Source organism: Tamandua tetradactyla, chromosome 14, assembly GCF_023851605.1.
Source record: "Tamandua tetradactyla isolate mTamTet1 chromosome 14, mTamTet1.pri, whole genome shotgun sequence".
Lineage (NCBI taxonomy): Eukaryota > Metazoa > Chordata > Mammalia > Pilosa > Myrmecophagidae > Tamandua > Tamandua tetradactyla.
The window spans coordinates 25,885,955-25,913,044 of NC_135340.1; the positions used below are offsets into that span (position 1 = coordinate 25,885,955).

Consider the following 27,090-nt stretch of genomic DNA (forward strand, 5'->3'; position numbering starts at 1 on the left):
GAGGGAAAGAAGAAGAGGGTAAAAAGGGTGTATTATTGGCAGGAGAGCACCATATTCCCCATCTGTTACCAAAATCTTCATCCAGACCATAATAGAACAAAATATCAGAGGAAGTTGCATTTTTATGGATAGGATGTGTAATAGCATCAAGTTTAAACAGCGTGATATTCATTCACAATAGGAAGGGCCTTGCCATTGGAATAGAAGTCCACTGGTCTGAAGTTCACTCCCTCCTCTCTGAACCATATTTAATAGGCTTTACCTACATTGTCTCTGAATTTCCTATATCTAACCTTTCATGGTTAATATTCCATCTGTGGATATGCTAATACCTTCAAATACTTAAATCAAGTCCTGCTGCAAAGGAGTTAGTCTACTTTTTTTTAGGTAACTTTGCACATCTTACTGTTGATCCATTTTGTGTTGACCTTGAAGTTTAACTTTCAAAGAACAAGCTCATCTTACTGGTACCTCTCTCATTATAGCCTATAAGCAATATGATAAAGGAATATCAAGAATTGGAAGAATTGATTCTAGGATAAGATAATCATATTTTAAAATTCTGCCTATTTCTAAGAAATCAGTGTGGATAAATAATAGCAGTTGTGTTTCTTTATCCTTTCACTTAAGGTAGAAGCAATATAGTCAGAGGATTCAAGTAACTCTCTTAACACTCCTCTTGATTGCTGGTTTGAAACTTGAGAAACTTCCTCTACAAGAGGTACCATGTCTCCTTATAATGGTACTAAACCCCATCCTAAGCTAGACTCTTACTCTGGAAGATGTGGCCCAGAATAAAGCAAAGTAAGTACCCTATGTCAGGGTCATGCCATCAATCTATCAATGAAACAACTAAGATGGTTCAGATTTCATGCTGCCACAGCGCAATGCACTTCAAGAGCATAGTCCAGTACCACATTCCTAATGGTACATTTTCCAACTAAGCAGATGCCAAGAGGAGCACTTTCTCACACACACACAAAAAGTGTGTGGGAGATACTAAATACAATAATAAGACTAATTAACCCACCAGGGTGCTTCAAGACTGGAATGATTCAGTCAGACAAAAACAAACAATTTTTATTCCTTTATTATTATCTCTTCTTTATCTGTGGAGCCAGAGTGTGGGAAAAGGACCAAGAATTCTAGACATAGACAGATCTGGATGAACTTAAAGCTTATTTAAAAGTTTAGAGTCTGGAGGATAACAAGGAAAGAAGTATTCAAAAACATAGAAAAAATGCTGAAGTGACTTTCTCTGGAGACACATGAGCACTGAAGTGACTGTCTTTCCTCCCAAAGGACTTTCTGCCTCATCCAGGTACTTTTCTTTGAGTTGGAGACGTCATACTTGGAAACCTCTGCTCGACAGCAGCACACCAATGAGTAGACATCTTCTGATGCAAAGTGGATGCTATGCCATCAATCTTCATCATATTGTCCAATGAGAAACCTCTGAAAATAACAACATGAAAAGGACAAGAAAATAGATGATCAGTACAGAAAAGGCCAAATTTCTTAGTAAGGAGAGAAAAACAGATGAAGATAAAGACTAGGTTGATAAAGCATACACAAATGTTAAAGTATACTAATACTGCATTTGTTATGTTTTAAATATGGCATTACATAATAAGTTTACAAAATTTTACTTCTATTAGTAGGATGAATTTGATGATAGAATGAGAAGAAATTCCATTAAAATAAGCATTGTCTATGGTCACAGAGATCTGAATACTCAAGCTGTTTCAGTATAGCAATAAAGGACACATATGAAGAAATTGTTGTATATACCTGAGCATATTCAATGTCCTCCCGCCAAAAAAAGAGAAAAAGATGAGTAAATAAATAAAGAACTTTCAAAAGAAAAAATGTTAAAAAAAAAAAAAGGTAAAAGAAAAAATGTTGAGTTATTTTTGGAAAAAAATTGCAGATTCTAAAAATTTAATTGTCTTAGTCTATTTAGTTCTTAGCAACTGTACAACTGGAAAAGATAAATAAGATACAGCAAATCAAACTTTCCAACTATCATGATTTCACTTGATTCTACTGAATAAGTTTCCTATAGTCAACAAGCTGAACCATATTAATAAAGAGAAATAATTAGAAACAGAGACAATTCTAAAAGAAAAATACATATTCCAGAGAAAAAAAACAAACAGCAAATAAAATACTCAAAGTCAGAAAGAACTATGTTTAGCAGAACTAATGAATGGAAAACAATAAAAAAGGAGTGAAACTTTACCATGTTTCCACTACAATAATAACTTGGGATACTTGTTCAAAAGCTGTACTTTTGGACAATCTCTTTTGGTTATTGTTTTTTCCAGCATTATGACTTAATAGTATGTCCGCAATAAATAAGTACTTGGTGTCAAACTTTTGCTAAGACTTTTAAAATAAAAATTACTTTCAAGAAACAATCTCAATCTTGATTATAATGGTGAAGGAAGCTTCCATTTTAGACTTGTCATTCCTATATAGTTATATTCCAATAGACAGGATTTGACTTTTAATTTTCAAAAAGTCATAATGATGAGGCTCTAATTTGGTCATGTAACAATGCTCTTCATCAAAGCATATTCTTCATAAAACTTCTTAGGGGAAAATCTTAAGATGCGTAATATAACTGCAAAATTAATTAGTATTTCCATTTCTAAAAATGGGATAGCAAAAGGAATAGAGTACTAGCCATACTTGCAAACTTTTCTTTAAATTCATGGGAAACTTGGAGCCTATGATCCATTATTTGAGTGGGGCATTTACTTTGTCTTGCCTACAGCAATTAAATAAGGTAATACACAAAAATGAAGGTCCATTCATCTTTACCTTTTTCAGTAAGAAGAGAAACTGCTTAGAGTCTGAATTACCTGTCCTGTTTCATAGGTAGCACCTGTATTGCTCTGACACATCTGTGGGAGCACAGTATCAGCCAACTGTTAATCAAGGATCACTTCCCTTCAAAGTGACTGATGATCCACCGTTAAAATAGCTTATAAAAATAACTTCTCCTTCAAAAAGGTGCTTCAGGGTTTTCAGACACATTTCACCATTATTGCTGGCTTAATGCATGTTTGAAAGTTAATTTCTCATTAATATTTAAAGAAGAAATGGTTTCAGAACAAATTTAAATGATCCATTACCTTTTAGAAATAAAATATTATTGGCATTATTTTCATTTTGATTACAGGGAATGATAATGTCCAAGATTAGCTTTTAAAACTGTTAATGAGCCCTGGCAATGTGAAAAAGATATGGATTAGGTAGATGTAATGAGATATGATTAAAAGGTGCAGGCACTGAAGGGTGTTGGAGAAATTCTTTTCAGAAAGAGTATAATTAGTGTCTGATAAAAGTACTTAGTAGATAAGATTTTTGAAGAAGAAAGGTTAAGATAAACACGTACTTTATGACAAACCTGCTTAATTCTTTCCCTTTGGTTCTCTTACATGCTCAATATTATGTTGAAGTTTCATACATAAATAACGTTTGTCGAATACTTGATGCAATTCTACCAGACAATTAGAGTGTTTTAATTGCCAGACACAGAGAGCAGAAAATGTGTTGAAACATCTTATTCCATTTTCAGTGTACATTTCTTTGTTGATTTATGTAATGTAGCTAATAATATGCAACGTACCCTGGTTTTAAACAAACAAATGAACTTCTAAAAAGCAAGCTTTCCATAAGTTGCTAAGCAACTCCAAAGGCACATTTGGTTAATAAATAACGTTTATATGACAAATCCTTAAGGAAGATTTCTAACTCCATTTTATGAAAAGTAGAAAATCCAAGGAGGTACTATTCTGTATGTTTCTTTCCAGGGCCTCAAGGATAGAGACACTGTCATTTTCAACAAGTCAGGCCCAGAGAATCACCATACAGCTCTCTAGAGTCAGGGCTCATGCTCTCTTCCCATAACTCGGGATTTCTCAACCTCAGAACTATTAACATTTTGGACTGGATAATTCTTCATTGTGAGGGGTTGTCCTTTGCATTGTATAATGTTTAGCAGCATCCCCGACTTCTACTCACTAGATGCCACAGTTGTGACAATGAAAAATGTCTCAAGGCATTGCCAAATGTCTCCTTGGGGCAAAATTCCACCACCATCCCCTCCCTGGTTAAGAGCCACTGCAACTGAATAATGGGTAGGTAAGTCAAATGAGAAAAGTGTCTTGAGCTTAACTGGTGACGAAAATGTCTTCGAGTTAGTTGCCATTCAGTCAACACCTACCATCCCCTATAACCACAAATAAGGAAGAATAAGAGGATAGAGTTGCCTCCAGAGGAACTGTGGCTCTTGTTCTATTCAAGGCTGACCATCATGTTCATTTCATTGTAATTTTTCATGTATAAAAACTGAGGAGAAGGAGCCTAATGATGGCTTTGTCTGTAGCACCTCTCTAGCAATATCACATCCCAAGCGGCAGCAAATCTTTTCTCCTGCACTTTATCCCTCAATTTTCCCCATAATCAGTAGTGTGTTAAGAATCATTTCAAAAACAAATCTCAGTTTTAATCATGATGCAACCTCTGCTCCTAGGCCCACCATAGGTCTCTCTGCTTTCACATACAAACTCCTCTGCTTGACCTTAAAGGGTGCTTGCAAATTTCCACGGAACTCCAACTCATCAAACATCTTTCTCATTCTCCATTTATACCACCAGTAAACAGTTTGCATATTAAAATCTCCATATGTGACATACAAAGGAAAAATTCATTTCCTCCATGAAAGTTTTCCCAATTAATTCTTCCCTTACTTCTTACCAGTATTATATAGCTATTAAAAGAATGACATGACGGCAAATTAATATGTGAAGCAATCACTGAATGTCTTCTATATGTCAAACACTGAACCTTGCTTAGTAGATGCTTCTATCAAATTTCATTTATATTATTTATGCCTAACTGCGAAAGTTCCCAAAGGATAGGAACCGGTCTTATTTGTTGTATTCCTCTGACACTTTCTAATAATGACGCTAATAAATATACTTCACATTTGATTAGCAATTATAACCTTTCCAATTGCTTTCATGGGTATCTGATTGGCTATATATTTTCAGTGTATTTACAGTCAATAAAAGTGGAACATTAAATACTATAGGGATTGGTCTACATGTCATTCAATTAGTGCTCAGTAGAATATGCATTTAAAACACGATAACTGAATCCAGTCTCACAGATTCACAACACTAAAATCTCTCTCATATTATAAAAAAATGTTCTTATGGCATTTAAAAATAAAATTATAAAGACCAAGAATGATATTCTGATGAAGGGGAACACAAAAGATAAGTGACTTCAGATTGACAAGGGTGTAACTATAATATAGCAGGAAAGCAAAGAGAAACATCTTAGTTTCTGCATAATGCTGGCTACAGTAGATGAACTTCATTCTATAAAGTCCCAAGCTCTTACCAGCGAAAGTAAAGCTGTTTCATAAGAAAGCAAAATGGAAGAAAAATCCACAGAAAGACTGATAAGCCTCCAAATTCTGAATTTCACATTATTTTACCTCATATGTATGAGGAAAGTCAAGAAAACATTTTCTACAACAGGAATTTTCCTTGTTTTTGGAGTGCCTTGAAAAAAGCAACACCCAAGTGCCTGAAAAAATTACTTATTTATCAACATCTCACCTGAACGCAACAAAACGCCCCAGAAGTCAGAGATCAGCTGAAGTTTGATGAGCCCCACCAACTCTAAGAACGACGTGGCCAAAGAAGTGACGTTTATTGCAAGCCTAAGGAGTGCAGGCACTGGCCAAGGCCCTGGGGGGGGAGGTGGGGGAAGAGGCCTAAATCACAGTTGCTGGCGTGAATTTGTGTACTGTTCCTCAAAAAGGAGCAGGTGACCTGAAAAGAAACGAGACAGTATTTAACTTCGATGGGCCTTTCCCTCCACTCCCCCCACCGCTGTGCCCTTCACCCACCCAAACACAAGGAAGTGAAGTAATGACAGGAAGTGCAAAGTTGGGAGGAATTAAATGAACAGGTAAAATTCCCACCAGCCACCATACAGATATAGAAAGCCAGTTTCCAGCGCCATTCGTGGGCCGGGTGCCTGGGAGGGAGCGCGGCGCGGGGGAAGCGCGGGAGAACCGCCCGGGCCCGGCTGGCCTGCAGACGCGCGGTCGCCCGGGGCTCTCGTGCAAAAGCGTCTGACCGCCAGTCCCGCCACATCACAGCGCGCCTTTGGCAATAGAGGGATTTTTTTTTTCTCTTTGAGCGTTTCTAAAGAGATTCCTCAACGTGGCGGTATCCTGGACGGGCTGTTCTCCGGGAACGATCCGCGCCCGCAGACCCTGGCCCGGAGAGGACCTGACACCGCGACTGCAGCCGCGCGAGGAGCGGGGACCTGCCTGTCGTCTGCCCCGCGGCGCTCCAGCCCGGAGCGAGGAAGGCTGAAGGGGGAGCTGGGGCGGGGGTCCCGGCGGACGCGACGCGAGGCAAGGGTGTCCCCGGAGGCGTCGGGGCCCCCAGGGGGGCACTGCAAAGCTGGGGAAGGGCCTTGCGGGGAGGCGGGCGAGAGGGGGAGGGGGCTTTGTTCCCGCCGCCCCCGCTGCCCGGAGGTCCCAGCCCCGGCCGCGGGACTCGCTCCCGCCGCGCTTTGTGAGCGGCCTGGGCGCGGGGGAGGCAGCGCACCCGGCGGGCTCTTTTCAAGTTAAATCGTTACGAATAAGGTTGTCTCCGTTTTTTTTTTTGGTTGTTTGCTTGCTTGTTCGTTTAACCATATAGAAAGAAGATAGAAACTCGGAGTCTTTTATCTTCTCCCACCCGAGCCCCAGTACATTCTGAATATAGCAGCTTGCCCTGCAAATGTGGACACCCGAGGAAAGGGGGAGCACCTCTGTCTTCCTCTTAGATCTCTCTCTCTCTCTCTCCCTTTCTCTCTCTCCCTCTCTCTCTCTCCCTCCCTCTCTCTCCCTCCCCACAGACCGCGTCTCGCCGCCTGTTATCTTCTTCATCCCACACATTTTCCTGTCCTATCTCAGGCACATCTTCCATATTCCACGAAACGTCCAGAGCACTCCACTTCGCTCCTTCTCAGCATTGGCCGATCTGTCTACATCAGAACAGGGAAGTTAGAGGGTTTCTTGCTGGTCTGAAGATAGTGAAAATGCACCATCCTTGCTTGTTCCCACAGGCGTGTGAGGGAGAGTGGGCTTGGCGCTGATGGTCAATAGATGTTCACAACATGGTTTACAAAATTGCTTTGAAGCTCTCCTTCACCTAGTCATCCCTGAGAATTCATTTGTGCACGGAAATTGCTTTCCAAATGTTTTGTTTTGGTTTGGTTTGGTTTTCTCGCCAATTAAACATATGACTTCGTCTCAACCCCCTACTCTGTTTGAAAGTCCAAAATGGAAGGGAAACTCTACGTTAGTTTCCAAAGGTCTCATGGCCGAGAAGAGTCTCAACTTTCCTGCACTGTCTGCTCCCCACCCTTCTGGAGATGAGGAGAAGCCCTGAGACGAATACTTCTGATTGTTGAGAGGGCGGGGGCTGGGGCGGGGAGGGGCAGGGGGAAGAGGACGGAGACGCATGAAGGAGAGAAATGGAAAGACAGAAAATACATTTGTGTTCATTTACACATTTCCTTTGCAGAACAAAAAAGTCCCACCATCAGCAAAAGAAGTCTCTTCATCCAAAATAGCAACTCAAGAGGGAAAATTAGAATATGCATAAATTCCTTCATTTTCTTTCTCACAGAACATGATTTCCGGCAGATTTGTATTTAAACTGCTCGATTAATCCCAATTTCTGAACAGCATTTTGCTTAACATCTTCCTAAAACTCACCTAAAGAATTTTGTTCTCCTCTCACTAAGCTGTTTTAGAGACTCCCTCCTGTCTATTCCCTAACTGCCAATAAAAATTTCATTGATTATACTTTAGCTCTATTTTTCCTTTCCATTGTCTTTTTAAAATTGGACTCATGCATTGGACCACACTTTTAATGCAAGCTGTGTGCTTCTCTGAAGCCGTGACTGCAAATGAGAGTCTAGTAAAAAGATGTTTTTGAAATGTGTATCTAATAGAGAATGAACATAAGTCCAATAGAATTGGCAGGTCCTCTCATGGGACAGAATCCTTTCCTATCCTGCCTAGGTCACATCCTCTCACGATTAACAAGAGCTAGGATGTTTGGACATCTACACACTCCACACCCACCCTCCCACCTCACCCCCAAAAAAGCCTTTTTTAAAAAGCATGATAGACAATTGCACAACCCTCTTCAAAGGAATATTACTCTTCATAAATATTCAGAGTGTCAGTCCATTAAGTTCCCTCATGGACCATTTCTAAGATATTTTGCTTTGCCACTTGAGCAACAGATCTGGCTCTATCTGCCTTGAAAACTTCTTTGTTGGAAAAAGATGTTAGTGAACATTATTTGAAATCATTCCCTTTCTGAAATAGAGCCCCTTAATTTGAGCTTACACTCTCCTGTTTATGAAAGTGTATGCTTATTGTATTTAATATTAGAATATGAATATTTAAAGAATGAAATTATTACACATTAGTTTAAAGGTAAAAAAGTGTATAGATCTTAATTCCACATACCCCTAAATTCCTCACTCTTGCACACCCCAAGACAATTTCTAAATCTCCATCATAATATAATCTGAACAGAAAGCTGTGGTTCTGATTTTCCTTCCATGTTTACAGGTCATATACAAACCCGATTGCTGGTGGTTAAAAAGTGATAAATATCAGTATTGTTAAGGTCTTCATTTCTACATTTAAAAAATCAACAAACATACATGTTTGAACCACATACAGCATGGGGTACTTAACATTGATGCATATGTATTTAAATACTGGTTTGCATTGGCTAAAGATTTCTTAAGGTTTTGGGATACGGAAGTCTATTAATTTTGTTAAATCAGTGGATGAACTCTTTACACATGTATCTCCATGACTTTTATTACTTCATGAAATTACTGCTTTTGTTGTTTCTTTTCTTTTCATCAAATAGCCCCATTACAAAACTGTTAAACTTTGCTTCTTTTAGTTATGAAAGACTCCATTGACTTGGAGGTTCTCAGTCATATACAATTAAAAGCAAAATGTTGGAAAAATAAATGATCAAATGCAATATATTAGGGAGTATACATAACAGGATTGAGGGCAACTTTTACTGGCAATGATGATTTCTTTTAATTTTCTTATTATAACAAATGATATGTTTGTTAATTGAAAGAACAATATGAACAAATAAAACTCACACTAGCTGGGAATATTTTCTTTAAAATAGTATCTTACGCATTACATTTTCTATGGAAAGCTCCAGTTTGATTTCAAGTTGCAAAGGAGCACTTCCAGAAGAGTTTAAGTGAATTTAATAGTTATCATTAGGGCACAGAGGAAGTCTGTGGTACCATTTAAGATAGAGTGGTATACAGTTGCAGCCAGAGCCGCTTTTGTCCCGTTGCAGACTTAGACAGGCGAGATAAAACTGAGCATCACTTCAGTGAAATAATTCCCAGAAATGAGAGTTCCTCGTTTTCTGCTGATCTTTCATGAAATAATTTTATCATGAATTGGATTTTTTTCATACTTTTTAAAATGAAAAGACGGAAGAGAAATGAAAAGTATTGTTCCACCTCCCTGCCTGGAAAGGTGCAGCGATAGATGCAAGGGCCTCCCAGCAGGAGGTTCTTCTTTCCTTCCCTTCCTTTCTTCCTTCAAATACTGTTCGGTTTAATGTTATGAGATGTGTGCATATGCAAACTTGATGCCAATAACTAAAGAAAAAAGTTTTGTAGAGGACACAACTGGCTATTGATACTTATGATTTTCTTTTGTAGGTCTTTTTTTTTTTTAAGGCATGCAGGGCTTGTTTTCTCATCAATTTTCAGGGATACCTCAATTTGTAGGAAAACAAAATAAAGCAAAAGCCTTTAACAGTCACCCTTCCTCACTCACAAACTGTCCTTCTTCTTTCTATATCTAACTTCCTTCTCCATTTGGCCCTAGCTGTTGGGCTGCCAGCATCCCCTCCTCTCAGCTTTCTCTTCTCTCCCATAACTGCCCTTCCTCTCCTGACCAGCTTTATTTCTTCTCTCACAAACGAAGGCAATTATCAAACAACCTGGTTTAACCCCAACATCTGCCTAATATACTTTGAATATAATTCTCTGCCCACCTGCTCTTTTTGATCAACTATCATTTCCTTTTATGGGAGGGAGGGGCACAGGAGATGGGGAGAAGGTTGGGCTGAGAAGAGAGTTGGATTTCTGCAGGTACAGACTCACCAGCAGCTTCTTTCTAGCCTGGTCTCCGAAACTGGTAGCTGTTTTCTTGCCTAGAATAATAAATCTTACCAGGTTTATATTTGATCAAAACCCCTCTCCCCACTTTTGAGGAGATGGGCTTAGCTTTACTCACTAGGCTACTATCAAATTCAAATCATCAACCTATTCTTCTCCTTCCGCTTCTACTCCCTTCACTTTACTGCTCCCTTCCATCATATATCCCAAAAGAAATCAAGAGGTCATCCTGGGGATCTAATCCCTAGCTTTTGTACCTTGCCCCATGGGCTGTTCCTCAGGGCCCGTGCTCTCTATGAGTTCACAGGAATTTTGGTTATTCTGCCCTTCTAAAATTCTTCAGCTTTGTGAACATGCTTCCCAAATATGGCGATTTGCCCACTCACCAACAAAGCTCCAGTCGGAAGACACCAGGTCCTTCCGTCCAGGAATTCCCTCACATGTTTGTCTCTGCTCCCAGCTATGATCCCCGACTGATTTATTTGGGAATGGCTACTGCAGCGGTACATATCCATAGAAATGAAGGAGGGGATTGGGTACCAATGCACTCAGTTTTATCGCCAACGGTATTACACCAAGGGAACCTCTATTAGGGAGCTTGGGCTGGGCTGGGACAGATCATCCGTCTAACCAACGAAACAAGAAGTATGAGGAATGCTGGCTACAGCCATGAAACACAAATTTCAGACTGAAATGCATTCTGTCTTCACCCTGTCAGAGAAATTATTTTATAATTGTTTCTGTTATTATTATTTGCATTATTATTATTAACACTTTATTTTTGGCATTACTGTTGCAGTTTTTAATCTTTGTTGTTGTTGCAGCTATTATACTATTCAACAGAAGTTTAGGAAGATTAGTCAGTTTAATTAGTTTATTGGTAATTTAAAGCTGAAAACTAGTAATTAAGCCAAAAACTGAAAATGATCAGAGATGATTCATACCGTTGCAGGATTTAGGAGGACGAGGATCTAAATTTTGAACATAAAATTTTGGCAGCTGTAAAATAAACACGACTTGGGGATCAAAGAATATAACTGAAATGTCCTCAGTCACCTAGCCTACCTCCCATCCCCCCACCTGCAAAGATTCAGGGAAGTTCATTACGTGATTTGCTTGGTGTGTGTGTGGGGGGGAATCGTATATTTCTGTGGACAGAGAACAGAGAACAAAGGTCCCATGTATGGTCCTCATGTTATTTGCATTTCCACATGGATTATTTCAGCTCAGGATCATCCAAACATCTAAGATCACTGCCCTCCAAGTTTGCTTCCTTCATCTTATGGCTCTTGTTACACATCTCACAGAAGAGGGGGCATCATATGAGACAGGTATACAATTTCAGCCCTCTCCACAGGCAGATTTCTATGGAATAAAATTCAATAATCCAGTTCTCTCCACAAGCTCTCTGCTCTCTTTCAAATATAATTAATGTTTTGATAGTGTAGTTCTTTAACTACATATATACACACAAAAACAGACGCACCCTCTAGCTTTGCTGTTTGTGCACCTAAAACAGAAATGGATGCAGTTCTTTTAATGACTCCTAAAATTCCACAACTCAGTCAGCCCACAGAGAAGAAATCTGTTTAGGTAATAAATGAACAGTCTGTTGCGTGCCCGAAAATATTTAAAACAAGAAGAAGATGCAAGACTCTTGTTTTTGATAGCCGTTTTTGGTCAAATTTCACAGAAAATAAAGGATACTCGGAATTGACATTCTGATACAGACATTTACTAGATATCAGTCTATATTAATAAAGCACTGTCCTAAACTCCTGGTTGTCATTTCCAGGTTTTGAAGATGAAAACTGAATTTCAGTATCTTCAATTTTATCTAGTTCAGGCTAAATAGGCACTGATGTATAAAATATTGCAACCATATTAACACAACTACAGCAAGTTCCACCAGAAATTGATTACTCTGTCAAACATTGTGGCTATATGTTTTAGGTGGATTAATTCATTTAATTGCTATCAGTTGTATATTGACATATTCATATGTGAAATAGAAACACAAACAGGCAGATAGATAAAAATAAAGCCAATAGGAGATGAGTGAGCAAATGCTGAGCTTCCATATTCAAATGCATCATGCTCTCACATTTCATTTCCCCAAATCTATTACTATTATAAGAGAATAAATAACCTTTTAGACTGTACGAGATGTTTTCATCTTTCATAAAAAAATAAAATCTATAATATATAATCCGATAAAATATGAATTTTAATCTCACATTGTTATTAAGTTAGAGAAGCTAGTTATTATTTGCCATCAAGACACTGATTTCCAAGCATCTTGGCTATTCTATTTGTTAAGTACATATAAAATTCTGGCAAGGGAAATATTTTACAAGTTTCTTCCCTCCTTCAGAAACTTTTTAGAGGGTATGCGTAAAAGGACTTAAAAAAATCTTTTGAAGTTTTTCTTTCTTACTCTTCATGTTGTATTTGAGATTTGGAATTGTGGTAGTATTTAAAAGAATGAACAAGGAAAGGGGCACGTGTGGGTGATTTCAAATAGCTCTTTCTACTGGAAATGAAAGAAACAAAAATATTTCCTCCAGCACAGTCGTGCAAAAAAAAAAGGTGGGGGGAGAGTGATTTGTGCGGGGCTCACTTGTGCTTTTTGTTATCGTTTTAGATGGTGGCCCATTAGGGTTCCTTTCCCATACTTTCCTACAAACTATTTTCCTTGAAAGCATAAGTATGGGATGTACTTATGCCTTCATTCTCTCAAAGGCTAGCATTATAAACAGCAAATATTTTAGTTAAATTTTCAACAGAAGAAATTGGGAGAGGTCCAAAGAGTCCAATCTTGGAAGAGGACAAATTATCAACCCCAGTTGTACGGATACAGTTAACTTGATATTTGCCTCTAGTAAGCTATAAAGAAATATTAAAAGGTCAGATTTTTTACAATGTTGACCAACAATGAAGAGCAAATTAGCAAAAAGGAACCTTCCCTCAGAATTTTTATATTCGCTCTGATTTCTCCCTCGTTTTGCCTTTCTATCGATTTGTTTTTGAGGCAGTAACACGACTACTCCGATTCTCAAATGATGTTTTTGTTTGCCTCGTATTAATATTATAGAAGATCACACACAAGGCTGGGAAATATTGTTATTTTTCTTTAATGGGGAAAATTGGACTCCCGCAAGTCAGATCTGTGGTTTTCCGAAGGGCAATGGAAATGGTACTGACATCACTTTGCACTTTAACAATCGGATTTGGTCAGGGTACAAGTTGTTTGTTTAACCCGACAGCTCGGTGCACCCCGTCGCACGCTTTGCACACTCATTAAAACGATTATTCACGACCTGTCGAGTGTTTTCGGGTTCATTCACAGGAAAGGCTCGGAGCTAGGGAGAGCAATTCAAGTCAGCACCGTCCACTACCCCGTGCACGTGAGGACGGGCTGGTGCGTGCGTGAGGACAGAGGGCGGGGGCGCGTGGGCACGCCTCGGTTCTGAGCCCTGTTCGTCTGATGCTTTGGAATCTCCATCGCTACAAGAATGCCAAAGGCGCCCGGTCCTGCAGGGGCCCTGTCTCTATGCTCATGTCAAGGGCTTGGCATAGGACAGAAGAATAAAATAAAAAACAGTAAACAATTAAACTACAGGGTCTTCCTCTTCTCGTTTTCCACCTTCCACCAAGCTTTGAGGTCCCCGGGCTAGGACCCCTCCTGCCCAGGCCGAGGGAGTGACTGCACGGCCCCGCCTCACACTGCGCGGATGGATGCTGGCGACCAGTACTTTCAGGAAACTGGCCATGGTGAGGAAATGTCGTTCTCAAGAAAGAATTCGGTTAATTTTCCGTTCTCTACATTCGTCGCAAAAATTTGGGGGTGGGAAGGGGGTGGCGAAGGAGAGGAAGAATAGGACTGTTACCACGCATTTGGTAGGTGTATTCCAAACCATTAGCAAGGAAAGATTCATCCTCCAAGCTCAGAGTAAAGTCCTATTGAACAAGGCGTAAATAGCCCTGGATAAATTCATGTGTTTGTTTTGTTTTGTTTTTTGTTTTTTTTTTCAGTTTTCAAGTCACCTTTCAGTACTTCTTAATGGCCAAGGGAGAAGTAAAACCACTAATGTTTCTCAACCTCCCACTATTGCTTTGTGCTCATAGGAGACATATTCCATGGTGTCTAGCTTTCGTGTTTGTTCAAACGAGCCCTGATGCATAGCATTCTCTTAAAAGAGGTCTTTAAGAGAAATTCCTATCTTCATAAAGGTACACCATACATATATGCTGTCATAGAATAGATGAATACATATATTTATTTAATATGTACTCAGAAACTTTGGAATATCTTGTTCAGCATAAGTACCCCTGCCATAACTTTAGAGTTAATACATGTTTTAAAACCGATGTCTCATTTCTATATTTAAATCCTGTTGCTCCTTGATATATTACCCACATTAGTAAATCTAGCGGCCACCTAATTGTTTAACGATAGCCTAGTCATGTCAACCGAAAGAGACAACAGGATTCATTCATCAGTTTCATTCTATCATATCTGACATCATAACATTATCTGGTCTTCTATTGTATTGAAACACATCAATACAAGGTGTGAGAAGAATGGAACTTTTCAAACAGCACGAGGTTGTAATCAGAAACAGGTTCCTAATTGCTAAAAAGCAAGTATGAATAAGTAATTTCATAAACTATCACTATCAGGTTTACTTAACATGGATCTGTCATATGCGTTTCCTCTATAAGCTCTTTCATTAAAACCAGCCTGTGATAATAATCAAGAGGCAGATGCTGAAATATGTAAGTAAATAACTGAAAGTCTCTGCATAAATAAACACAAATCAATGCAGCAATAGACAACACTATTGATGCAGAAATGATCGATTTTTGTCTTCCAATCTAAAATCAGAGCTTGAAATCTATATCTAAGAGTACATATTTTCAACTCCACTACTAATTACTGATACTATTACTATGCTTCTGTTAAAAAAATAACAAACAAATAAATCCTGCTGCCAGTTCTACCTGATTTAACTTTATTCCTTCTAGAGTATTTTGGGGTAAGAGGAGGGAGGAATACTCAGCCTTTTTAAAAGTAAGCTTTGCCAAACTTTAAAACTACATCATTAATTATAAAAATTATTAAAGTATCAAATAATAAAATTACCACCTTATTCTTGCTCGGAATTTTTCAACCTTCACCACAGCCCCTAATTATTCATTCAGCACATTTTAATAGGAAAACACACAATAGTACTCTCATTATTTTAAAAGATTTTTTTAAATACTGTATTACCTTTGGATTTAAAGATTCATTGGGCCTTTTGTTAAAGCAAATGAGAAAAATGGCATTTCCTGAATACAACATGGAAGCTCTCATACCTATGCCTGCATATGCAATCTGAAACAAGCATAGTGAAAAAGGCATTGCCATTATTTTAGAATTGTTACATATAATAAACAAATGAATATCTGAATAAAAGAAATAAATATACTTTGATTTCCAGAAATTCACATCTAAAACAGCATTTCAGCTATTCCTTAAGATTCAATTTTCTCTTATAGAAAATGTATCCCTTGGAGGGCAGAATTGATTTAGATTAGCAAGCGCTGGTGTATGATGAGCTTGTGTATTTAGGTTCTATATTTGAAAATACAGTGTCCATATTTTTTTCTTCATCAACAAAGATGCTTATTTGCAGTCATTCTTGGATCTAATGCGATCCATCTAAAGCACGGACCTTTAAAAGAATTTATTTTTGAAAGTGATTTTTTCCTACATATTATCACCATCACATAAACATCGATTTTGATTATCCATATAATATTATGTGACCAAGCATTCTCTTTGACTCTTCTCTTTCCCATTCATAACCAGGAATTCAGGGGACCCAAAAGGCAAATATAATCAGTTGCTGTTTAGCACTAATTTAACAGATAATTTAACTCCAAGAAACAACGATCAGGTCATTAAATTTCAGACCAGTGAGAAAATGAAAGAATGGAGTTGAAAATTCTCCCTATCCCTTCTACAGTTATGGGTCTTGCAGTTCAACCAAGAGAATCAAAAACGTTTTACTAGACAGGCATAGAGGAAGATACGTTTGCACCTTAAACCCACTACGATCCAAAGAATGAGACAAGAGGAGGCGAGGCAGGGGAGAAAGGAAGATTTCATAAAACCGAAGAGGGAGAAAGGAAGACCTTATAAAACCTAAGAAGTCCACCTCAGCTCGGGAAGTGCTAGCCGAGTAGAAAAATTCAACGTAAGCCGAAAATGAGTATCTAAAGGGGTCTGGCAACCAAATACTCTCTTTCGCTGGAATACGAATTTCCGAATCCCGCAACAGGCAACTTGCCTCCCGTCCGGCGCGGCTTTTCCGCAAGTCTGGAAGCTTCAGGTGCCCACCAAGGCCTGGCATTGTTTTTCTGAACGTGTTAGGCAACAGACCACAAAAAAGACGTAGGGCATTTTATCAACCACCCCACCTCCGCGCGCCCCCCCAACAAAATTTTGACAGTTGGTATTTTTTTGTTTGTTTGTTTTATTTTAAACGGCTTTCCGAGCACACTAATTTCGAGATTTCTGCCTACCTTTCATCGGGTGAGGATGGTGCTGAGGCATAGAAACAGGGTAAAAGAGGGTCTGATGCGAGGGGAGTCCGAAGTGGACAGACAATTCTGTATCGTCCTTTCCTTTCCGTGGTCCTCCAAAAGCAGATCGCCGCCTGAGAATTTTCTGCACACTCGGGGTTTTCTGTCTATCCCAACCCATACCTCCTTCATCCCAACCCAGGTCCGCTTCAGCAGGAAAGGAATTCCTACCTCGAAGCTACCTTTTCCCCTTAAGACGCCTAGGCCTTCGACTACAGTGTTTGCCATAAAAAGAAAATGGGGTAGAAAGCGAAAGGGACGTGGAGTACGGATTGGAAAGGAAAGAAAATGTCTGTTAGAGAGAAAACACAGTTTTATCAACCATCAGTTAAGTACTGAGACCTGAAACTGCACCGGTTAAACAATAAGAAACACCTTTAAGAGGAAAAAAAAAAAAAGAAGTGGGGAGGGGGAGCGGGGGAGGGTCAGAAGCATAAGAAAGGAAAAAGGGGTGGAAGCGCGACTGGCAAGGTTCTGGAATCAGTTTTCCTGGAGACTGCCTGCACGCGCGACCCAACTCACGGCTCTGCTTGTCCTAGACAAGAGCGCCCTCACCTTGCTGCTTCCTGCGCAGCGCTGGCTTCCGGCTGCCCAAACCGTGGCCGCAGCGCAGCCAAGCGCGCCTCTCCTTCCCGGCGGATAATGCGCCGCCAGTAGCGGTCCCGGCTCAGCAGATTAAGTCTTTCCTCTATGTTTTCCTAAAACCCCAGTAAACAAAGCCCCCGGGTCCCTGCCACAATGACTTCAAGTCCCTCCACGGTGCCCCTCTCCAACTTCACCCCGGAGTTCCTGAGGCGCCGGCAGGCTAAATGAGAAGCCGCGGCTAGGGACCCTAATGCGCTGCCGGCGGAGCCAACCTGCGTCTGCTGCGCGCTCGCAGCTCCTCTCGAGACAGCCAGAGCTCTCGAGTGAGCACCTCTGTCTCCTAAGTGGGCATTAAGAATTAATTATTTGCCGGAGATGCCCCAACGCCGGGAACTGGGATATTCCCAGCAGGGATAAAGTCAAACCCAGAACGGTGCTCATTTCCCGAGTCCTGCGAAGAGGCGGAAGAGCAGCTCCCACGCCCATTGTGCGCCGCAGTCTACCTGGGACAGCCAGGCTGAACACGGCCGGGACCCCCGCCCGACTTAAGGGCCGAAGCCGGGTACCGAGGACCAGCTCTGCGAGAAGTTGGCGATTTAAGTGTGCAAATAGGGGAAGAGGGAGTTTAACCAAAAAAGGAAAACAAACAAACAAAAAAATCTGAGTGCGGCAAGTCCTTGGCTCTGGACCAAAGAGCTCTCCCTCAAGAGAGCGAAAGCACAAACCTCAAGGTTAGAACGTTAAGGAAGTCCCGATAGGGGGTTCTCTTCTCGAAGACCCAAAAGCCATATTCCCACGAAATGAATCACTTTACACTTAAGGACCTATTTCAGTCTCTCCCTACCCGTCCTCCATACAATTCCATCTCATTTTCTCTCCATCAGCCTTTGCTATGTCTACATCCTCCTTACTTAGGGACCCACCGTGAATTTGGGGGGATGTGAAAAGATAATTCATTCTTTCAGTGAAATCTGTTGGTGGCGAGCCCGCTAAGGGAAATTTTCCAGGAACACTTGAGCCCCGGACCTCCAAGCCGCAGTTTAGCACCTCAGTCAAAGGCAGCCAAACCCCCACCATGCCCCCACCCCGCCCTCCCGCCGGGTCCCCTCCGGAAAGCCCTTTCACTTACCAGTCTAGGCCGAGAGCAGCACTCCCAGTACTTAAGTCTTTCGTCGGCATGCTTCGGACAACCTCTGGCAAAATCTGAGTAGAGGCGGGGGAAAAACAGAAATCGGGAAAGAAAAGAGACTTAAAATATGACCCCACATACCACGTATTATCCAGCCCTAAGCCCTTTTGGCCTACATCCTTAGAACAAGATCCATTCGAACTGACCATTAGAATGGGTAAGGGGTAGGTTTGGGGGCAAAACAAAGCAAAACCCTGAGATGGATTATTTTAAGTGCTGCTGGTTAGTTATTTTTGGGGGGGGGGGGCGGTGCGGTGGATGGTTACAGAAGAGGACTGATTCAGCTGGGAGAAAGCTTTTAAAAATGCACACGAAAGAAAATCAGAAGAAAGAAGCACTAACTGTGAAAGACAGCCCTTCTGAACTCTTACAGGTAGGTAGTTCTTAGGAAGAATGCAGACATGTGTGCGTGCGAAAGGGAAAATCTAGATGACCCCTATTCTTTCTGTATCTCTGGATCTGGCCTCAAGGAGAAAAAAAAAAAGAAGAAGTAGAAGAAGAAGAAGAAGGGGAATTTTAATTCAAGTTTCACCTACCCTGCTTGTTGGAATGGCTGCGCAGATTTTCACGTTGGAGAGTTCCATCTGTCTGGCAGAAGCTGGAGTGGTGTTGGGGGCAGGTTATCTGGTGAAGTAGGAATGCACAGGAACCCCGCCCTCTAGGCACAGTTACACAACCCCAGCAACCCATCTTAGCCAGCTCTAAAACCTCTAATGATCTTCACCTTCACCCTTTGTTAGCCTAATTCTCCAACAGGCTTTTAGTCCCAAACAACCAGCTAATTTAGCCATTCATAAAATTATTTTTGCTAAAGCAAAATTATTTCGATGCATGCAAATTCCTTAACAAAATTGTAGAAAACACTTGAGAACTATATGTCTAGATTTAGATTTCAGAATGTATTAGATTTATCTAGCAATCTGGAGTGAAACATACAACAATTTAAATATATATCTAAATCAGGACACTACAATAGTTTTTTTTTTTTTTTTCTTCAGCTCTGTCTGCCCTAGATGCTACACAAGTCAGAGAAGCTACATGAACCTCCCTATTACCAGACTGGTATTCAAACTTGTTAGTACTGAACTTCATGCTCACTTGATTTCCAACTTTATATCAGGAATGAGAAATCCTTTCACTGTCGTAGCTTACATAAATTTCTCATGTATCTTATGTAAATAATTTTTATTAAACTTTATAGCAGACAAATTCAAGTAAAATACTTTAAACCTGGAAATAAACTATACTTTGGGATTTCAAACTTTAAGTTGTGTTTTCTCTCAGTTCAAAAAAAAACAGCTTTGTTCTCATTTAAAACAATAAATACATAAGAAATGCTTCAAAAGCTTTGAAGTGTTTTTCTGGCAAAAGCTAATTTGAACTGGCAAAGGTTAGTAACAACAAATATCAATGCAACGTTACTACCAATTTGATGTAAAAACGTATTAAATGTCATGCTAGGCTGTCATATTTTTGAACAGATAACTTAAGGGATGATAGCTCAAGCTAAATGGAACATTCACATCAGGCCTCAGGAGGCCTTTACAAAGTTCTCTCTCTCTCTCTGTATATCCCCCTTTACATGTCTAGTATACCTATTAAACAAGCTATTCTTACTTCTAATCACATCCATTATATATGTAACTGGGACATCCATTGTATATGTATCTGTACAAGCAGAACTTCCATCAGTCTTTAGCTCCTATGAATTGAAAGTAGTCCATTTTACTCTTGACTGCAAAGTATGAAGTTTGCCATTAAAATTATATTTCTTGATCCTCCAAATAAACCCTTGTTGCTCCCAATAAGGATGGGAAAAAGGAAAAAGAAAAATATCCACAGAGAAAAAATATTTTTTGTTTATCTATAGCCCCTTACGTCAAGATCAATTTTCTTTTTTGACTTTTGGTAGGCAAAAGACTGTATTGCCATGTGCCATTACATTCTCATTCCACAAATAAAATCCATGGCAAAAGCAAATAATACATCATCACCTTTGTCAGCCTAAAACACATGGCTTTCTTTGAGCTATTTTAGTTCCCAAATGTGTAATGGGGATTTCCTCTCTAACCCCATTCACTTGGGTTCTATTGCAATTTTAAACGCTATTTTTAATTCAGCCATAGCTATAGACTGGACTTTTAAAGCAATCATTTAATTATCAGGAGAATTTTATTTCATGATTCTTTCTGAATAACTTAAATTTCAAGAAACTTAGGACTCTGGTGAAAAGTGTTCATAATACTAAGAAAATAAAATCATCTCCAGTCTGTTTAAAGGAGATAATTAAATGAGCTGCCTTGATATATTTTGGTCCAGACCCCATTTCTGCATATTTAGTTCCAGCTCTTTTAAATTTCCTGGCCTTTATTTTTCTTAGTCTTTCTCTTTCTCTCTCTCTCTCTCTCATTCATTCTTTCTTCTTTCTTTTCATTTCGGTGCTGGTGGAATTTGTTTTTTTCAGCATAGGCATCCTCTTTCTCTCTCTGCTTTCTCTGTCCACCCCCTCCCCAATTTTCCAATATTAATCATTCTGCTTTTCCATTTCAAATTTATCTGTGTTTGCTTCTCCCCTAAGCTTTTTTTCTCTCTCTCTCTTTCCCCTGAGCAACTCTCTAAATGTTTGGCGATAACATCTTGGGGACAGATTATTTTTCATTGGGCCCATTGTAAGAAGTAGCCAGCTTATTGCATTACCGAAGAACACATTTCAGACTACACAATTGTAACAAATGAACAACTTGTGCTCCGAGACTCACCACAGGGTCCAATTAGTTAGTAAACCTTTTACTCAGATTTTCTAATTATTTTCTGGAGTTACCACAATTGGGCTGCCAGAAACAATTCAAAAATGTTTTCATTTCGATATATATATATCTCATATATATATAATTGATATTTTTGGCAAGTTGAAACAAAATTGACTCTGAGTAAGCAATAGGAACAAATCTCTAGGTTAAATTATACAGACATATTTGAAAGGGAATTAAATAAATACCTCTATGTAGTAAAAATGAGGAAAAAAGAAGAGGCATCTTCTTCTGAACACCTAGAACTTTAAATTGTTATTATTTAAAAATAAAATATAAACATCGATCTGCAAGTCATTACAACAGGTGATCACTTCAGCAAAATCTATATTGCAACTTCAGCACATCTTTATTAGAACTCTCATTGTGGGTAAACAGCCACAAAAATAAATGCTGACTTAGAAAGTATAAATACAAATATTTTGAACAAAAATGTTTGCAGCATTCATAGCGCAAATTGTACCTGAACTGAAGGGCTCTCTGTGCCTATATATATTACATATGTGTGCATTATATTCACTTCTATCTAACCATATACATATATATTTATTTATAATTTGCCAAGTGCTATACAAGATACCTGAAACAAAATATATAAAAAGTAAGCATTCTATGAACTGATTTGAAAATTGAACACAAGGTAAATCGCTAAGCACATAAAATTAAATTATATCTTTTTGCTGTATATCTACAGAAACTTAAAAGATACCAGCTGAAAAGCCTATACTATTTTTCAAGCTAGCATTTATCAAATAGTCTGCTCCTTATAAAGTTTGATTCCACAGTGGGAAAAAAAAAATACTCCTTCCACTTAAAAATCTCAGTTTGAACCAAAGGAGCAGTTTCAATATTAGGTTGGCTGAAAGAGCCTTTGAATTCCCTATAACTTTAATGGGCTTTTAAAAATTAGCTCTATTTAACAAAAGAGACAAAAGTATCAAGATATATATGAATTTAGCCTATTTTTTATTTCTGTGTGTTCATAGTAAACATTTTTGTAAGTGACAAACACGGGCATATGACCACAGTATCACAATCAAGAAATTTTAAGACAACATTAACAATCACTCAAATTTATGCGGCATCTGCGCAACACAGGTTACATATTTGCAAGGTTTACCTATAAGTACAATAGGTATTAACATTTCACTACATTTAGAAAAAATAAAAGTGACCTGTTAGTGACCACATACATCAAAATATACACAACACAAACTGAAGGCAATCATTAATTTTGTCCCCTTCCAATTCATTTGAATGGGCAGTGCTGCCAACTGAAACAACTTTCCTTTGTTGCTGTTGATTTTTGTTTGTTTGTTTGTTTGTTTGTTAATACTTAGAATACCAAGTGCATTTTCTAGAACCCAATCTTTGGTCTAAAAGTAAACAAAAGAAAAAAACAGCTCTTTAAAGAAAAGGACAAAACAATAAATGGCCAAAATAATCTCTTGGGCACCTTTACTATGAATGCTTCTTAAATACAAATTACAGTTTAACATTGTAAAACTCTCCCCATAATTTAGGTTGTTCTCAAGGTCTGGTCCACCATCTAGATCCATGATAACTTATAATACTGCACACATGGAAATCTGGCGGCTCTCAGAGATAGACTCCTCAGGTTTGAATGAAATGGCAAAGCAGTCACTATTTAGATACACGTTCTACTATAATTTTGACTTCCGAACCTTATATTCTACAATGTATTCTCCTCACATTGCACCTCGCTGACACTCCACACCTTGTTAGAGTAATAAACAACCCTAAAGACTGAACAAACGTACAGAAATGGGGGCGGGGGGGGCGCTTAATAAAAAATACCTGGACTTATTTTTTAATTATCATTTACAATGCAAATGTGTGTAAAACGTTCACTTACAGTCTGGTCCCAGGGATGTTAATGTATTAAAGGGTTGGAAGAAGAACCCTGATTTTGATGTGTGAAATAATCAGACAGTCCTCCCGACAGTCCCGTCGTGAAACTTGGCAAAGAGGGTCTTAAAGACTCACAGGGCAGGGTCGAGGGGGCCTGCGGCGACGTGGAGGACGACGCCGCCCGGGCGCTCATGGACGTGCTGCTCTGCGAAGTCATTGACGGGTGCGGGACGTGGGGGAAAAAGTAACTGGTCTGGCCCGCGAGCAGATTGACCGAGCAGGGGTTGAGGGAGTAGGTCCCGGAGCAGGGCACCGACAGGCCGCAGGGCACCGAGGCGGCGAGCGCGGCGGCCGTGAGGTGGTGCGTGGCGTACGGGATCTCCCCGTTGACCAACCGGTCCACGCTCAGGCCGTTGGTCGTGGAGAAGGAGTGGTTGTTGCCCAGCGAGTTCTGAGTCAACACGGAGCTGTAGGGCATGGGGTGGCTGGGGTAGGCCGACGTGGTGCCGTTGTAACTCAAAGTGCTGCTGGCGCGGGGGTGGTGCAGGGACAGGAAAGGCGACATGGGCCAGTAGAGGGAGCCGGCGCGGTCCATGAAGGTGAGGCCGGTGGAGGTGAGGCGCGCCCCGCGCTTGAAGGCCAGCTTGGCCCGCGAGGTGGTGGAGCGGCGCCGCAGCTTGCCCGTCGTGCCGCCGATGAACACGTCGTCGCTCGACGGGTCCAGCATCCAGTAGTTGCCCTTGCCCGGGTCGTCGTAGTGGCGCGGCACCTTCACGAAGCACTTGTTGAGGGACAGGTTGTGGCGGATGGAGTTCTGCCAGCCCTGCTTGTTCTCGCGGTAGTAGGGGAAGTTCTTCATGATGAACTCGTAGATGCCGTTGAGCGTGAGCCGCTTCTCGGGGCTCTGCCGGATGGCCATCATGATGAGCGCGTTGTAGCTGAACGGCGGCTTCTCGTACTTGCCGTTCTTCTTCTCGCCCTCCTTGCCCCCCTCCCCGTCCTTGCCGCCCTCGCCCGCCCCCTTCTTCTCCTCCCCCCCGGCCGCGGCGCCCTTCTCCTTCTCGTCCGGCCCGACGGGCGCCAGCTCCCCGGGCCCGCCGCCCGGCTCGCCCTTGCCGCCCAGTCCGTCCGCTTTGGCCCCGTCCAGGGCGGCGGCGGGCGGCGGCGGCGGCGGCGGGAGCAGCAGCTGCTGGGGGCCCTTGTCGTCGTCGGCGGCGGCGGTCGGGGCGCCCCGCGCCTGGGGGGGCTGCGGCGCCGGGGGCGGCGGCGGCGGCGGTGGGGGCTGCTGCTGCGGCGGCGGCGGCGGTTGCGGGGCGGGCGGCGGCGGGTGGTGGTGATGGTGGTGGTGGTGGTGGTGGTGGTGCGGGGGGTGGTGGCTGTTGTGGTGGCCGTGACTCGCGTGGTGGTTGTCGTTCTGGACTGCCTCGGGCACCAGGCTGTTGATGCTGAACGAGGACTTGGGAATCATTTTCACCTCTTTCCTATCTCCCATGTCCAGCATCACCCAGTCGTCGGGGGGAAACGGCGGCGGCGGCGGCGGCGGCACTGGAGCCGGAGCGGGGCAGCGGCGCGGCGGGCGGCGGCGACCGGTGGGTGCCGAGCGGGGCTCGGGCGGCGCGGGCTGCGCGGGCGGCGGCGGCGGCACTGAGCGCTCCGGCAGCAGCGCAGTTGGACCGCAGGCTCGGGCGCTGGCAAGTCATGTAGCAAAAGCAGCAACCACCCCTCAGGAATTAGAAAAAAAAAAGGGGGGAAAGAAAAAGAGAAAGAAAGAGAAAAAAAGAAACAACCACCGCCCCGGGGGTGAAGCTCCCTCGCTCCCAACTCTACTTCATGGTCTCCCCCCCACCCCCCGGTTCCCCCCCCCCCCTGCTGCTTCCTCCTCCTCCTCCTCTCGCAGCAGCAGTCACAGCAGCAGCAGCAGCAGCCCAAAGGGGGGGAGAGCCGGGCGGCGGGCGGGCGCGTCCCGGAGCGGCCGCGACAAGGCTGGGGAAGACAGCGATCGAGGCGGCTATAGCCACAATTAATTTTCCGAGCTACAGGCGCACACTAGGGCTGTAAAAAAATTTTTGGTTTAACCTTTCCTATCACTGGGCCAATCAGAACCGGCGGCGTGCGGGAGCGTCTCTCCTGCGGTCGGCCAATCGGCGTGCCTGGGCCCTCCCCCCACCTCCGCCCCGCCCGCCGGCTCCCGCCCCCTCGGGCGCTCGCCTCCCCCTCTCCGCGGGCCTCGAGCCCCGCGGCCGCGCCGAACTGCGCAGGGATACGCCGGCGGGAGCACGCTGCGCCGCGGCTCCACGGCGCGGCCCTTTTCTGTGCCCCCTCCACCCCCTCCACCCCGCTGGCTCTGCTCAACCGAAATCCCCCTCTTAGGGCAAAGAGCTCACGTTTCCGGCTTCCTTGTCATTGCACTGGGTCATTTTCGTTATAAGCGTCAATACTGTTTCCTTATTGATTAAAGTTCGCGTCCAGTTTTATTTTTAAAAGCGGGGGTGGGGGGAAGGCAGAGAGTGGGAGCTCCGGGGAAGGATGCAAGAAAAGGGCAGGAAATGGAGGAAGAAGCGATGAGAAACTCTCTGGAGTCGGCTCTGCTGGCCCGGGTCTGGCATGTTTGAGCCCGTAGGGAAATTGTGCCCTTGTAGGTAACATTCGAACGAGGCTTTTGATGGTTGGGAAGGGAAGGCCCACCCCTGGCGTGGGGGGGGGGTCCTCTACCTTGGGGGAGGAGAGTCTAGGAGAGGTTTGGGAACCGTGGGATGAGGAGGAGGAAGCGGGCAGGCGAGTGCGGGGCCAAGCAAGGGTTACTTACTCGGTTCCTGCGGCCCGGCAGCGGCCAACTCGGGGCTCGGGCGCCTCGGGAAAGCCAGGCCTGTGGCTCCCGGCGCGGCGGCAGCGGCGGCGACGGCGGGCGGGGGCGGCTCAGTGGTGGGCGTCTCTGATGGTCTCCCGAAATGAGAGGTTCCCAGAGAGAAAACAAAACCAAACAATCTCGAAATAAACCAGGTAACACATGTTATATATGTGCCTCTATTCCTTTCCTTTCTCTCCTGCTCCACATCGTCGTTCACGCGCGGGGTGACTCGGTGTCTTTTCTTCTCGCCGCTCCAGCTTCTCTTCAGCTTCTAATTCGTATTGGAAGCGAGGTGGCCGCGAGCCATTACCCTGGAAATGTTTTCATTTTGCTCGTTGACATTAGACGGAAAATAAGGGTAGGCGTCTCTTTCTTTCTTTCTTTCTTTCTTTTTTAAATTTTCTTATGTTCAGCCCCCTTTTTTCTTTCCGTTTCTCAAATGCCTTTATTTTTCGCGGGCCTCAATCCTGAAGCAACAGCATCCTGAAACCAGCCCCTTCCCACCCTGGATGCTGCTGGAAGGCTCCTTGGAGCCATGGGAACGTGGGTCTCACAATCTTGGCCTTTGGGGCTGGGAAGGGTTGGTTGAAGGCTGAAATGAGTGGGGAAATTGCGAATCGGGGGGCTTTAAATGGATCCCGTGGCCAGGGGCAGGGCTAAGGCCCAGCATTTCCCAGGGATTGGAATTTGGTGGGGAGTGCACCGATCAAAGACTGTTTCATCCCACATGGGCAGGAAACACACCACGTTTTACAGAGGATGTAGCCTGGGAGGTGAGGGAGGTGGATAAAAGAAAAACACCTTTTCCCTCCTCCCCAAGGTAAATAATCATAAAACACAAGCGTTTCTTCACTCTGATAAACCCTCCGTTAAATTAT

At 42.3% G+C, this 27,090-nt stretch overlaps 1 protein-coding gene across 4 annotated transcripts; it reads right to left on the reverse strand.

Annotated features, from left to right (window-relative positions):
• Positions 1-1,091: 1,091 nt before the first annotated feature.
• On the reverse strand, positions 1,092-26,261 carry FOXG1 (forkhead box G1). Of its 4 annotated transcripts, none has more exons than XR_013162230.1 (5): positions 26,171-26,261; positions 19,219-19,280; positions 18,623-18,696; positions 5,640-5,855; positions 1,092-1,455 (listed from the first exon to the last, which is right to left on the reverse strand). XR_013162230.1 is itself a non-coding variant. In XM_077127047.1 (1 exon), exon 1 carries the CDS (start codon positions 24,863-24,865, stop codon positions 23,387-23,389), a length of 1,479 nt encoding a protein of 492 aa, XP_076983162.1. In that variant the 5' UTR covers positions 24,866-24,916; the 3' UTR covers positions 22,442-23,386. The 4 variants fall into 4 exon arrangements, 1 of the variants encoding a protein (XP_076983162.1); XR_013162231.1 differs by lacking the exon at positions 26,171-26,261 and adding an exon at positions 25,441-25,508; XR_013162229.1 differs by lacking the exon at positions 26,171-26,261 and adding an exon at positions 23,369-24,916.
• Positions 26,262-27,090: the final 829 nt, after the last annotated feature.